The sequence below is a fragment of the Conger conger genome, chromosome 2 (assembly GCF_963514075.1).
Source record: "Conger conger chromosome 2, fConCon1.1, whole genome shotgun sequence".
Classification (NCBI taxonomy): domain Eukaryota; kingdom Metazoa; phylum Chordata; class Actinopteri; order Anguilliformes; family Congridae; genus Conger; species Conger conger.
In genome coordinates, this window is record NC_083761.1 from 75,563,063 (window position 1) to 75,579,074 (window position 16,012).

Below are 16,012 nucleotides of genomic sequence, written 5' to 3' on the forward strand. Positions count from 1 at the left end.
CTTCCTCACACGGGGCGCCAAAATATGTAGGGGTCCTCGCACGGGACTCCAAATTATGTAGGGTCCTTGCACGGGCCGCCAAATAACGCAGGGATTTTACTCTCTACGAAACCGGGGCGCCAGTTAAACGTTGTGTTGCAGTATAACTGCGAAAAGTAATCAGTCTCATAAAATTACTGTTATCAGAAATATCCAACCACAAATATAGTATTTCAATTAATTAAAATAACCAATATTAATGATTGAACATACCGATAACCTGAAGGTTGGAAGTTCTTCGAAAGACTGCTTTAACTCGGCTCTCATGTCTATGCGATTCCAAAACGGACACCGGGGTTTAATAAAATATATTTATTAAACAAACATACAAACACATAACAGATAAACTAACGGGAAGTTAGTAAGGAAATTTAGTTTGGTATGTGTGTGTGCGTGTGTGTGGCGCGCGCAAGCGCGCGTGTCGCTAGAGTTCTGGGTGTGGTAATGAGTTAGAGTTAGCTGTGAGAAGGGACTACTTGCGTAGTTTTACTCTATATATGCGCAAAAGACGGCGAATCAATTCACGTACATATATATGTAGCTAACCAAACACATTACAATGGTTGGATGGTAAATATTGAAACACAGATTCACAAAAACAGTTAAGACTAAACTAAACACTGGCTATGCCTGAATGTTTGTTTTCTTACTGAGTCCATACGCATTGCTGGATCCAAAAGACATGCTGTCCTTGTAGAAGCGGCGATGGTGCTGTGAATGGTGTCCGGGAGAGATGCGCAGGCTGGGGTGTTCCCGTCTTAGCAGCGCGTTGTCGTCTGATCCGCTGGTCCTTTTCCAGGTGTAAAAGTTCGTTGCTGTTTCGTTGTTGGGCTTTATTGGGGTAAACTGATGTAGCGTTCCGCGTACAACAATTTCCACTCACTATAGGCCACGTAGTTACCGCGAGGTAACTGGGTGTGTCCGTAGGCCTGGTAGTGCGCTGTGCAGCATTCAGCCTCTGTCCGAGTCTCGGAGCAGATGAGCTGAAGCGACTGTCCAAAAAGGGTGCGTCGAAGAGAACAAGCAGAAGAGGCAGAAAAAGCAGAAGAGCCAGAAGAGAGATCCCAAGAACGTGTCTTGCTCTTATACGGGACCGTTTATTGCTCCCGCCATTACGGGATTGGCTGAACCAAGTTAGACGTCATTCGTGGTGGACGTCGCAGAATTTTCCTGTGGGAATGTGGAAGTTGTAGTCCCTACAATAATGAATTATATGATTCATGCCTCAGTTTTGTTGTTCTTTGTAGAGAATCCAGTCTTATTACTCATAACTGAAAAAAGTGTTTGATGTCCCCTCTACTTCATGAATTACAATTGCATAATTTGTATATTGCAGAGTACATAAAAAAAAAAGAAGCGGGTATAACTGGTTTACAGTCAAACCTACCTCTCTGAAAAAAAGTTCAGCTTGTTGGAGCTTTTACCCCTGATGTTCTCACCCTTGACCCTTCTGGGGGTGGTGCTGGTGCTGTTTTTGCTCTACCTGCTCTCCTTCACCCCTGGACCTGGAAAACACCCACCGGGACCCAGACCCCTGCCTCTCCTTGGGAACCTGCTGCTACTGGACCGCAAATGGTTTCATGTGTCTCTCTGTGAGGTAAGGACAATGTTGTTGTTGTTGTTATTATTATTATTATTATTATTATTATTATTATTATTATCAGTAAGACAAAGGAGTTGGGCCCTATTTCATATACATTGATTAAACATTCTAGGATAATTGTATGTGTCTAGTGTCAAATTATCTGACAAATTAAATTTGGCCCTACTACATTTCATAAACTAGTCTCGCATTGAATCATCTCAATTCTCTGCTATAAAGGATAGGTGAGACAAAGGGAGATGTGGCTCTGCCAATTGCTGCCAGTAGGCAATGGTAAAAGTATTTTTATCTTGGGCACACAAGATGGGTTCAAAGTTCAATTTTTTAACTTTGGGGGCTTGATGCATCGTACCTTAATTGTACACAACGACTGAGTTTAGAATCCACTGTAATTGCTCCATGTAATATACATTTACATTTGTTGCAAAGATGGCAAAGCTTAAAAGTAATTTTGGTCCAATAAACGTGCTTTCTGGGAAAAAAAAGATTTTTATTTATTCTTTTTTTGGTCTTTAGGTGAGCCTTTTGACACCAATCAGCCAGTGAATTACTTACATTTTGAGCTTTGCAATTATTACTGTACAGTATAGTACAACATTGGAGACCCAAGTGTCAGTTGGTAAATGCTGGAGCTACAGGTACAGCTGGGCCCCAATGCCAAGACATTACAAGCTCTAGCCTGGGTTCTGTATTTCAGGATCTATACCAGTCCATTCTGGTTGGAAAGTAGATTTAATTCCAGGTTTTTGTGATTATGATGCTGAGCCCGTTTTGCTTTTGTGTTGGTTACTGCAGGTGTACAACATGTTCCCCTGGCTGAGTTGGTGTTGTAGCCGGTTGTTGGTGAATTCGGACCCAGATTTTGAACAACATCAAAAGCAACATTGGGGAGATTAAGAGGCTGGTGCAGGGACTGAAGGACACACTCGACCCCCAGGACCTCAGGGGATTTGTGGACTCCTTCCTAGTTCGACAGCAGGAGGTATGGAGAGAGAGAAGCAGAACTGGGACTGATCTGAACTGCACTCTGCTTAATCCTTACTGTGGGCAGAGACAGCAGATGTTATGATTTTTAAATTGTTTTCACAGAAAGTTGATCACTTGCTGAAGAGATTTATTTTGTAAAACCTCACCTCTAGGCTTGTGTCTCTCCCAAATTACTCTGCTCTGGACTCATTGTATACTGCACAAATGATAACTGCAAATGATAGGGCGGCCTGTAGTGTAGTGGTTAAGGTAGATGACTGGGACATGCAAAGTTGGTGGTTTGATCCCCCGTCAAGCCACAATAACATCTGCACAGCCGTTGGGCCCTTGAGCAAGGCCCTTAACCCTGCATTGCTACAGGGGAGGATTGTCTCCTGCTTAGTCTAATCAACTGTACATCACTCTGGATAAGAGCGTCTGCCAAATGCCAATAATGTAATGTAATGTAACTGCAGAATATGAACAATATAGGACAGCTGATAAGCTGATACATTTCTAGCACACTGACAAATTTGCTTTGTCAGTCTGCATAGGAACTACAAAGTGATGGATTGATTGACTTGGACTGGGTCTTAATATTTGGTAAGTGCTTGGGTTTTTCATTGCCATTCTGGTTGGTTACTACTTTCGATGCAAGTAGGGTTGCCAACCCTCCTGGATTGGCTGGAAGACTCCCAGCATCTTTCATAATATAATCACAGGGAGTTGGCAATCCTATATGTGAGACAACAAAATCAATCTTGTGTGGTTAAAGTCAGTTTGCCAGCTCGTTAATTTGTCAACACACATACCCTTTTCTTGCTAGCTAGATGAACTAATTCAGATGGCACAATTATCTACCAAGAAATGTGTTCAAAATGTTATTTCATGGTGATTTAATGGTCTGAAGCTGGCACTCCCATGCTAGCAAAGGTGGCAGAAATCAGTTGAAGTTTTATGTAAGCTGAAAAAATTAGTCTTGTTGTGTTCATAAACTCCTGCATAGGCTTGTGTTAAATAAGTACCTCTTATCCCATACTGAAATGCATTAACATCTTTCAGAAATTGTTTGTCCAACTAATGCTTTATTTTATTGTGTATGGTGTTCTGTACCTGTTCAGGAGACTAGCCAGGTTCCTACTTCCACAATGACAACCTGAACTTCTACCACCTGTTTGCAGCAGGGACAGACACCACTGCAACCACCCTGAGATGGGGCCTGCTGCTGATAGCCAAGTACCCCCATATACAGAGTAGAGAAATGCACACACATACACACACTTGCACAGTACACATGCGTACTTGCATATAAGCGAACACTCGCATGAACACATTCAAATACACAGACACAAGTTTGTGCACCAACTTCATACACATACACATACACAGACTCATTAGACTATCTTTGTTGGCCTTTAGGATGGTGGATGAGAATCCCTCTCTTCTATCATTCCGCACAGTAATTCCCAATGTCAACCGTGCTCTGCTTCAAATAAACTGCAACGTTAATCAGAAAACAGTCGTAGCTTCATAACCCGGTGGGATATTTGGTTCAGTCGCCTGGCAGTCTCACCGAACAAGACCAAATTCCTTAAATGCATATTATGCAGGACTTTCACCTTGAAAATATTATCAAACGAACATGCTCAGTCATGACTATGATACACTGTCTGCCTGTGTCTGTGTTCAGTTCATCAGGCCTGCAAGGCCTTTTTAATTTGGCACAAATACGATTTTGGATGCTATCCAAACTGCACTGATTAAACTGCACAACATGTTCCTTGATATGGGCATTGTACCTGTAGCTTTAAAAGCTGCTGCAGTTATAACCACACTAAAAAAGTGATTCTGAAAACCTACATTTTTCGACTAACCTCCGGCCTGACTTCTATGTCTAAGGTGCTGGAGCGTGTTGTGTCCACTCAGCTTCTCAGCTATATTGCACCCAATGATCTGCACACTTTTAGCTATGGGATTCACTAAAGAGATGGGTCTTGAGTCTGCATTTAAAGATAGACAGTGTGTCTGAAGCCTGAATATGCCTGGGAAGATTATTCCATAAAATAGGAGCTCTATTAGAGAAGGCTCTTCCGTCCATCCTAATTTTAGATATAATTGGAATTTTGAAATAGCCAGCATCTAGAGAACGTAGTTGTTGGAGGAGAGTAAGGAGATATTCTGGAGCCAAGCCTTTTAAAGCTTTATAAGTTAACAACAGGATCCTACAATCAATTCTAAATGTAATAGTCAGGCCGTGAAAGGGTTTTGAGCACCGGACTGATATACTCATTTTTAGTTCTAGTAAGAACCGTATCGGCTGCAACCTTATGTACAAGCTGTAGGCATTTCTGAGCTCAACTACTGTGGCCGTCCTAAATTATAATTGACTGGACTTCCATTTTTCTGTTACGTTGTGCATTATTTCTTTTACGTATTCTGTTTTGCAATTGCATAATCCTCCAAACATTGCAGGCATAACTGGTTTATAATTTGGTCCACCCAAATTATTGCTCCATCCCTCTCTGGAAAATAAAAGGAAATGTACTTCTTGTCTCTCCCTTTCTATCTCTCCTGTATTTGGGGCTGATCAGTTCATCAGGAGGCATGTTGGAGGAGCTTTTACCCCAGATGCCCCCTCCTTTGATCGTTCTGGGGGTGGTGCTGGTGCTGTTTTTGCTCTACCTGCTCTCCTCCACCCCTGGACCTGGAAAAGACCCACCGGGACCCAGACCCCTGCCCCTCCTTGGGAACCTGCTCCAGCTGGACCTGCTCCAGCTCCATGTGTCTCTCTGTGAGGTAAGGACTGAAAACAGGATTATTATCATTATTCGTATTATTATTATTAGTATTATTATTATTATTATTATTAATAATAATAATAACAGTAATATTCATATAAATAAGAAGAAGAAGAATGCCATGTACAATACATTAATAAGATTTTAAACAGTACTCTAATCTAAAATGATAAGAACAGACATTCCCAGAGTCAACAAATCCTGGCCAGATCTATGCTGATGATTTATTACCGTAAAAAGGCGACATTGGCTCAGGCGGTAAGAGCAGTCATCTCTCAGGTGGTTTGATTTCTTACTACCGACTTTGGGTGTCCATCATGCCTCTGCCCTCAACCCTCCCGGTCCCATCCACAGTGATCAAAGAGCCAATAGTCTTTCTGTTGGGATGCTTTGCTCCAGTTGAACAGCCCTGAAATGGCCACTAGCAGACCGACATTGGCACAGCTGTTGGTCGCTGGTAGTTTACAAATAATGAAATCAGCATTACAGTGGTGCACTATTGGACAATTGAGGCAAAGCATTCCAGAGGAGGATCAGCTGTTAATATAAGTACTTGGGGAACATTCTGCCAGCCCACTGCGGTAGTGCTGATTTCTACAACATCCCAAAGATCTGACAGTGATTTGAGAGGTGCTTGCTAGCATCTGAGAGGTGCTTGCTAGCTGGTTGGAGTGTTTCTGCTTTATCTTACTGCTGAGCCGTCTTCCCAATTTGTATTTATTTCCAGGCACCATACCAGACCTACACATCATCTGTTGCTGTTTGTAACACAAAATGTAAGAAAAGATTCTGAAAAATCTAAAATATCCCCTGTGCCTTCCTGCCCTCACCCAGGTGTTGTTTTCGCCAACAGAGACTCCTGGAAGGAGATGAGACGCTTCTCCCTCTCCACCCTGCAAGACTTTGGAATGGGCAAGAGGGGGAGCGAGGAGAAGATCATCGAGGAATCATGGCACCTCATCGAGGTGTTTGCAAATTTTAAAGATAAGAAAGGAATAGGCCTGAATTCAATCAACATTTTGTTTTGAAAATGCGGTAGCCCTCTGTCAGGGTAACCTACACTGGCAACTGTTGCTGGTTCAAGCCCCCAGTGGGCACATAGGGATGCTGACTTGCATCTGGAGAAATTAAGTTAGTTCCCTCATTGATAAAGGAAAATTTCTTGCCAAAAATCTGCTCCTGGATGTCAAACTGGAACTCGAACCAAGAACCTTCTTGCTGTGAATAGAATCCTCAGCTCCTTCCCTGAGGATGGCACCCCACTGATTCTCCTTGGAGACTTCAACATCCACCTTGAAGCCTCTCAGGCTGCTGCCTTCCTACCGCTACTCCACTCCTTCGGCCTCTCCCTGCAACACTCTCCTCCAACCCACAAGGCGGGCAATATCCTAGACCTTGTCTTTGTGAGGAACTGCTCATGCTCCGATTTCACGGTTACCCCTCTGTATACATCTGATCACCACTTCATCTCATTCTCCCTCCCTCTTCCTCCCCATCCTCCTCCCCCTCCTCCCATCCACACTTCCTCAGCCCGCCGTAACCTCCACTCCCCCTCACCCTCTTCCTTTGCCACCACTGTCACTGTCGCCTCACTCCCCCCTCTCGAATCCTTCTCCAAACTCCCCACTGACTCTGCATCTGCCACCCTCCTTTCATCTCTTTCCTCCGCCGTTGACTCTCTCTGTCCCCCGTCTCAAAGCCGCCTCGCACATCCCCCCCCCCAGTCCTTGGATATCTGACACCCTCCGTACCTCCAGGACCAGCCTCCGCACAGCGGAGAGGAAGTGGGGAAAATCCAGAGACCCTTTAGACCTCACAATTTACCAGTCTCTCCTGGCGGCATTCTCTTCCGCTGTCACTGCCACCAAAGCAAAATACTATCAAACACAAATTCAGAACTCCACTTCTAACCCCGGAAACTGTTCTCCATTTTCTCCTCTCTCCTCAACGCACCGCCTCCTCCACTTCAGTCTTCCTTCGCTGCTGATGACTTTGCTGATTTTTTCGATGAAAAGGTCACAGTCATCCGCAGATCCTTTACAACCACTGCCCCCCTTACTGTGCCCTTTCCCCCCCTCTAGGCCCATCCCTTCCTTTTCTACTTTCTCCCCCCTTACAGACTCTGATGTTTCTCAACTCCTGCTCTCCCACCGCCCTACAACCTGTGCCCTTGACCCTATCCCCTCTTCTCTTCTCGAGACTATCACACCTGACATTCACCCATTTGTCACCTCCCTTGTCAACTCCTCCCTGTCTTCTGGCTGTTTTCCAGCATCCTCCAAGAGGGCCCACATCACTCCGCTGCTAAAAAAGCCTACTCTGGATCCCTCCATCATCCAGAACTACCGCCCGGTATCTCTTCTTCCTTTTCTTTCTAAAACCATAGAACAAGCCGCTTCTACTCAACTTTCTTCTTTCTTTTCTAACAACAACCTGCTAGACCCCCATCAGTCTGGCTTCAGATTGGGCCACTCGACAGAGACCGCGCTCCTCTCCGTCAGTGAGTCGCTCCATGCCGCACGAGCAGCCTCCCTCTCCTCTGTTCTCATTTTTCTAGATCTCTCTGCTGCCTTCGACACTGTGGATCACTCCATCCTCCTCTCCGCCCTGTCAGCAACGGGCATCTGTGGCACAGCCCTGGACTGGATTGAGTCCTACCTCTCTGGTCGCTCCTTCCAGGTTGCCTGGGCTGGTACGGTATCGACACCTCAGCCCCTTGCCACAGGGCTCCCCAGTTCCCCAGGGCTCAGTCCTAGGCCAGCTTCTTTTTTCTCTTTACACTTGTTCCCTTGGCCCTGTGATTACTGCACATGGGCTATCCTACCACTGCTATGCGGACGATACCTAACTCTTCATCTCGTTCCCACCATCTGATACACAGGTTTCAGCCCATATCTCTGCTTGCCTGAGTGACATCCAGAGCTGGATGGACAACCACCAGCTAAAGCTCAACCCAGGTAAGACTGAAATGATATTCATCCCTGCTAATGCCTCTCCCCACCTGGATCTCTCAATTTCCCTCAGGGATACCACACTCACGCCATCACCCAGTGCAAGGAACCTCGGCGTGGTGATGGACAGCAAATTGTCCCTTTCCGAGAACATTGCGGCGGTGACCCGGTCTTGCAGGTTCTTCCTATACAACATACGGAGAATCCGCCCCTTTCTCACCCCCTACTCGACCCAGCTCCTGGTCCAAGCGATGGTTCTGTCCCACCTGGACTACTGCAATTCCCTCTTGGCTGGCCTCCCAGCGTCCGCCATCAGACCCTCCAACTTATCCAGAATGCAGCAGCTCGTCTGGTCTTCAACCTTCCCAAATACTCACACGTCACCCCCCTGCTTACTTCCCTCCACTGGCTGCCTGTCATGGCTCGCATCAAATTCAAAACATTGGTGCTAGCCTTCCAAGCAGTTAAGGGGTCTTCCCCAGCTTACCTACAAAAATCATCAGACCCTACACCCCTGCCAGACCTCTTTGTTCAGCCTCCACAGGCCGCTTGGCACCTCCCCCTCTCCGAACCTCCACCTCACTCTCACGACTACTGTCTGTTCTGGCTCCACGGTGGTGGAACGAACTCCTCATTGCGGTCAGAACTGTAGAATCTCTCCCCACCTTCAAGCGCAAACTGAAGACACACCTCTTCAAGCAGCACCTCTCCCCATCCCTCCCTACCTCCCTGTGAACCTTAATTGTTGTCTTCGTGATTTACTTTGTGTTTCGGTATTTTTAGTTGGCTAGGTAAGCAGTATTTGGACAGTTAAGTTTGGTCACTTTTGCTTTGCTGTTTGTTTGTTTGTTAAAAAAAGAAAAAAAAAAAAGAAAAAAGAAAGAATGATAGGCCCTGGTCCTTATCTTTGTTGTACGGGTAGCAATTGAAATTGTACTTCCCTCTAGGGTCTTTCAGCGCACTTATCCCTGGTTATGGGTATGCACTTTGTTGTACGTCGCTCTGGATAAGAGTGTCTGCCAAATGCCAATAATGTAATGTAATGTAATAGGTAAAGAGCAGTAGTTATAAAGACCCATTCATACCTTGTGCAATAACCTTGCTAAATGTTTAATTTTGCACACCATGGTTTACATTGCTCGCTACCACCTCAAATCCTATTTATATATTTTGTGTTGTATTTGTGAATAGTGTTTTCAGAAATTATTTAGTGTCCTTTATTTTATTCTGTACTAATTTGGTGAATTATGCATCCTCACTGTTTTTCATCTATTCTTTTTTTGGTATTTTGTTTACGCTTTTTTTGTGTTTAGGTGAGCCTTTTGACACCACTAAGCCACTGAATTATTCCAACATAATCTGCTCCATTGTGTACGGCAGCCGCTTTGACTACAGTGACCCCGCCTTCCAAAAAATGGTCGACAGGAACAACACATTTATCCACCTGTGTGGTTCAGCTGAAATACTGGTACTGGTGCTTTTAAGTAATTGTCCTTCTTTATACAGCTAGACATTTTAAGCTTTGTAATTCTTCCTGAGGAAGGTAGATTATCTCAGATGTTAACTAATATCATTAATAATTCTGGAAGTCTACATGAAGTTTATTAACCTTTTAAATTGCATGGTTAATATTGCAAGTACAGTGGCTTCAGAAAAATATTCAGACCCCTTCACTTTTTGCACACGTCATTCTGTTGTAGATTTAAATAGATACAATTTTGCCCATCAATCTACACTCATAATCCATAATGAGAAATTGAAAACATGTTTTCAGCAATTTAAGCAAATTGATTAAAAATCTAAAAAACTGAAATCTCTCATGAGATTTCCTGAGCTGTTTGGTGATTTGGGCTGGTTACTGCAGGTGTACAACATGTTCCCCTGGCTGCGCTGGTGTTGTAGCCGGTGGCTGGTGAATCGGGCACAGATTTTTAAGGACAACGATGACAACATTGACGAGATTAAGGGGCTGGTGCAGGGACTGAAGGACACACTCAACCCCCAGGATCTCAGGGGATTTGTGGACTCCTTCCTAGTTCAGCAGCAGGAGGTATGGAAAGGCAGAACTGGACCGTGGCTCAGTTGAACTGAAAATGGTAAAATAACCACAAAAATGGGAGAGATACTTAGGAACTGTATGAATACTACTAAATATGCTGGCTTCAGCCAAGTCGGACCCAACCTTGCAGTTTTCTTGCAATGCGGGACTTTCGTCAATTTTCACTGGAATAAATGCAACTTTGTAAACTTCATTTCTGCCTGTAGTAGCTACAGATTGCTTTTTTGGGCGGGTATCAGGGAGCACGTGACAAATTCCCAGGGACTCCTGAACCTTCCAGGAAAGGTGGGATGCCTTTTAAAGGAGTAACATGGTTGCCAGTTGTCTTTAGGCAACAACAAAACAAATGTGCATACATTTTTTATTATTATTTATTTAAATATTTTTCTAAGCCTACATTTCCTACTATAAAAGTTCACCCAAATGTCAGGGTGTGGAAATGAGAACTGTCAATTAGCTGTGATAGGCAAACCATGCTCCCACTTTCCACACATTGTTGTTTGTTACCATAGCTATCTCCATGATGTGTGCTCATCTTGGGAAACTGAATTTCCATGAGCTAGCTAACTTAGTATATCATTAGTATTGATAGCTAAGGTAAGGACGCTGACTTGTCCAATGATGATTATCATGTTCTATAAGAACTGTGTCATTTATTTATGGTTGACGCCCCTCTAGTGGCCACAGGGGTCATTGCGTCCTTTGTTTTGTTTTTCTTAAGTTTCATTTCTCATGTGAGCCCCCATACATGCGGTCACGTTTTAGCTGCACAGTTCTATCTTTCCACTTCTTTGTACAATCGTGTCTTGGTTGTATCGGTTGTAAGTACGTCATTTGCAGCAGCAAATTAATGCGTTTTGAGCACTTTGTGTTGTTTATGCAAGTGAACACTGGTGTCCATTATATGTTTGCCAAGCTAATGCTAGTTTCCTGTTAGTCTCTGTGCATTGGCATGTGCTATCTTCACTGTTGTTTTTAGTTAAGGTTAGCTTCGTGATAGCGCTAGCACCGTTTCGGTTCATATCTCTGTGATGTGCAGTGTTACGGTATATGTATACAAATGAGCTCAAGCTACTTACGAATATCTACAAGTTATTTACAGCTAGTTACATATCATTTAAAAGTGATATACTGTGTAGTACTTCATCGCTTTGTAACTTAACTTTCATGTTATTTATTTTATATACATGTGATGTCATATAGCATTGTGGTGCTTTTTTGTATCATTTCAGTTTTACAAACTAAAAAACGTTTTGAGAGAAAGGAGAGTAAAAGACCCTTCAAACTTTACTCCACCTCCGACTGTCTCTTGAAGCCCATTGTTCGCTGTCTGTCTATTTGTGTGTCCAGCACCCACACACATTGGGGACAGAACAATACGTTATCGATGTCGTCACCTTATGAAAGCTAACTAGTTAAAGCTAAATGAATATAACCAGAAATAGTCTAATAGTCAAATTGACCCGCAATTTGCAACCCCTGATCTGCTTTTGAGTTGGTCATTCCTGATTCAATCCGGAAAGTTGTTCCAGAAATGACTAATTTGGAAGGGAGGCGTGTTTTTGGGCAGGAGTGGAGAGAAATGGACAATAAGCACTTGTGGGGCTTATTTGGGGCTTCTCATCCTGGCTGGGGTTTATAAGTCCAAAGGTGAATCGACAGCCAGCCTGTGAGATGCAGAGACAGGCAGGGCCATATTCTGAGCCACCATGTCTTTGGGGACCTTTCATATTTTCTCAAGGGTCATCAGGTTTGATAATCGGGAGAAAAGAGCTGGCGGACGGGAGAGAGATAAGCTGGCAGCTATTAGGACAGTGTGGGACAAGTGGGTAGAGCGGCTGCCACTACTCTACAACCCAGGTCCTAATGTCACCGTGGACGAAAGTCTGGTCTGGTGGCATTCAGAGGTCGCTGCCCCTTTAGGCAATACATGCCTTCAAAGCCAGCAAAATATGGCATAAAGATCTGGGCAGCTTGTTCAAGCTATGCATTGAACATGCAGGTGTATACTGGTAAGCCTATTGGAGGAGCACCATGCTTCAAGTGCAAAAAATTAATTTGCCCAAAACATGTGGTGACACACTGCCACTCATGTGCTTCATAGACACAGACACGTGTATTCAACGTGTTTCAACGTGTATATTTGAATTTAAAGGGACAGTTTGACACCTAACAGAAGAGATGTATTGTTTGAATTAATCAACATGCCCCCATAACAGAAACTATTTCAAAAATGATGGAAAAAAAACAAAATAAAATAAGAATGTGTTGAAGCAAATGTGGTGAATGACTAATTTTTGCCAGTGTACAGAAAAAAACTGTTTGAAAATATTTTTTTTAATGGAAAACGAATTGATTCTCATCAGTAAACCAGGATCTGTAAGAGGTGAAAAACGTGATTACACTAAATATTAATTAAATTGATATTGAGCTAAAGATAATGTTTATGGAGAAAAATATATTTTTCAACTACTTTCAGATGGTGAAACATGCACCGGGTCAATTATTGCTGTGCCCTAAAGTTGAACATAACAGGAGGGTTAAGTGAACCTAGTCAAATATTTGCATTGTCTTGCCTGGAGGTGAGCGGCGCAAACTATGGGTCACGAGTTATAGGGAGGGATAAGAAGTGTGGTTATCCTTGTGTGACGCACTACTAGGAGAACATTCTCAACCGGGTGAAAACAGGACAATATTGAGAATAAATAATCCTGCAAACCCATTTGTCATGTGCTGAAATGAATCTTTAACGTCTTTTCATAAATTGTTTGTTCAGCTAGTATTTTATTTGTTGTAATGTCCATGGTCTCTATGATGTTCTGAACCTTTTCCCTCTCTGGAGTCAGACCAGCTGGTTTTCTACTTCCACAACAACAACCTGAGTTGTGGGTTGGGTCTAAGATACACGTTACAGACATCTATTGGAATCTAGGTAGTACTGCATTTGCCTGATGCATATCACTGGAAGTGCGCTGTAGCCCAGATGTTGTTGGTGTGGTTGTTCAGGCACTGGATAAAAAACGTATCCACATTCATGACTCGTCTTCTCATTTAACATTCAAAACAAGTGCAGTCAGTTCAAGAATGGCTTCAAAGTGTGGTTTAATCATGTGTGATAGTGTTGGGCTAAATGCAAGGATAAGACTGAACACCCCTGGTCAAGAGAGAAGTAATCAGTTTCAAACCTGACTCTACTACATATCTTGTCAAGCTGTTCCACCGACTGAAACTGGACATCAACCAGTAGAATACTGCCCCAGCTGAGAAGCATGGAGCCTTTGCCTTTCTTTGTCCTTTCTCAAGGACTTTCTCATAAATGTGGTCAGATCTTTGTCTAATATCCTTTGATTTTTAAGAAACATTTTTTTGCAATATATTTCAATATATGCATCAAGAATTGCTAGATTTTTCTGATGAGACAGGGTGCATGTGTGTCACAGGGAACTATGGTGATCCCACTCCTGATGTCAGTGCTGCAGGATGGGGAGGAGTGGGAGACCCCCCACAGCTTCAACCCTGGCCACTTCCTGGATGAGAAGGGCTGCTTCATCAAGATAAATGCTTTCATGCCATTCTCTGCAGGTACAGAGATACCGGTGGCCTGTAGCATAGTGGTTAAGGTACATGACTGCAACCCACAAGGTCGGTGGTTCGATCCCCGGTGTAGCCACAATAAGATCCCCACAGCAAAGCCCTTAGCCCTGCATTGGTCCAGGGGGGATTGTCTCCTACTTAGTCTAGTCAACTGTCGTTCTGGATAAGTGTGTCTGCCAAATGCCATTAATGAAATGTAATCTCTCTCCTGTAGCTGTATTTATGTGCTTTGATTATCTCTCTCCTGTAGCTGTATTCATTTGCTGTGATTATCTTTCTTCTGTAGCTGTATTTATGTGCTGTGATTATCTCTTCTTTGCAGGGTGACGGGCCTGTCTGGGAGAGAGCCTGGCCAAGATGGAGCTCTTCCTCTTCTTCACCTTCCTCCTGCAGAGGTGAAAAAGTGTCTCAGTCATGTTTGTCATGTCATGTTTTATGTTTAGTTATTGTCTTGGTTATGTTATTGTCATGTCACGTATTATGTTAGTCTTGTCTCACCACGTTTTTATGTTTCATGTCATGTTATGTTTCAGGTTTAGTTACGATTTAATTGTTAGTCTTGCCATGTCATGTTATATAGTTTATTGTCATTGTTTTGCAAACTGGTTATGTCACAATTTATGTTCCATGTTATGTTGTACTTTCCATTGATTTAGCATACACTTTCGTGTCTTTCTGCAAACCTTGCATTCCTGCTTTCTCTCTCTCCCTTTCTGTCACTCACACCCTAATTGTTTCAATTTCCCTTGTCTATTTACTAACCTGCTAATGCTAGATCAGGATTGGGTAATACTAACATTCTAATCATGTGTTCATGTTACCTTACGTTTCTTGTGCATGTCATTTACTAATTTACTAATGCTAGGGCAGGATAGGTTGATTACTAACGATTACTAATTACCTTGTTAACTTGTCAATCCTCCTCACCTGATTTCCATTCTCTTGTGGCTCTCAAACTAATTGTCTACACCTGTCTACACCTGCATATAAGTTCAGTTTCATGTTATGTCTGTGCAAAATTGTTTTTCTCCTGTTGGTCAGTGTAGCTTTTGAGTGGTATTGTCAAGCCATTGGTCTACCCATTACGATCCAAACCTGTTATTGACCTAAGATTATTGATTTCTGTTTTGTTGACTATTGCCTGCCTGTACCACGTCTTTGCCTGTTGTTTTTGTGCTTTTTCCCCGTGGAGCAGACTTCGGTCTTGACTCTTGCGCCGTCATTGACCATGAGCCTGCCTACCGCCCACCTGTACTTCTGCCCTGCTGACAGCTTTCTGGCATGGTGTACCGATTACAAGACTGCCTTCTCCCTCATTACTGCGCTTTGGTTTTCTGGCTGGATATTTACGTGTATGAACATTGCTTTTGACTACGCTCCCTGGATATTCCCCAAATAAAGCCCTGATGGGTCTTTACTACTCTACGGTTTCTGAGTCGTGCATTTTGGGTCCAAACCCCCCACACACCTGTCTCAGTCTCACATATTTCAAAAATTAAATATTTGTCATACGTGGATGCACCGAAGGGGTTTAAAGCGGAAGTGGTTGAAAAAGTGCAGCAACATTTGCCAACTTCACGGAGCTATTGTAAATTGCTGATCATCAAGGTAGGTGGATGTACACTATTTCAATTAAATATAGTGTACAATTATTTCAACGTGCAAAAGGCCAAAGCTAAATTAAGAAACCGTTGTTTTCGGGAGTTGACCTAGCCGATGATGAATGGTATTCTTGACTAGCATTAGTTTGCCTAGCAGTTAACGGTTGGGAGGCTGGTTAGCTTGCAGATTGACTGTGACTTATATTAGTAGGGAGGGCAACCGAAAAATGTATTTCCGGAAATCAACATGAATATTATGATTACAATCCCAGTTTAACCTTAAATTAATGTGTTGTGGACAATAATTCTGCTTGGGTGGAATTTTAATTTGATGAAATGATGAAATGTTTTTGTGGCTTAAGCGCTCATTTTACCAGCATTCCATCAATGGTAAATGCTGG

General features: G+C 43.2%; 1 protein-coding gene and 1 long non-coding RNA gene across 2 annotated transcripts; both read left to right on the forward strand.

Moving 5' to 3' along the window:
* Positions 1-5,311: 5,311 nt before the first annotated feature.
* On the forward strand, positions 5,312-10,443 carry LOC133121330 (cytochrome P450 2K3-like). The gene is made up of 4 exons (XM_061230531.1): positions 5,312-5,404; positions 6,260-6,388; positions 9,669-9,825; positions 10,222-10,443. Exons 1-4 carry the CDS (start codon positions 5,388-5,390, stop codon positions 10,441-10,443), a joined length of 525 nt encoding a protein of 174 aa, XP_061086515.1. The 5' UTR covers positions 5,312-5,387.
* Positions 10,444-11,152: 709 nt separating this feature from the next.
* LOC133118842 (uncharacterized) lies at positions 11,153-15,433 on the forward strand. Its single transcript, XR_009706447.1, has 4 exons — positions 11,153-11,241; positions 13,857-13,998; positions 14,333-14,405; positions 15,206-15,433. It is a non-coding gene; the product is annotated as an uncharacterized LOC133118842 (long non-coding RNA).
* The last annotated feature ends 579 nt before the right edge of the window (positions 15,434-16,012 follow it).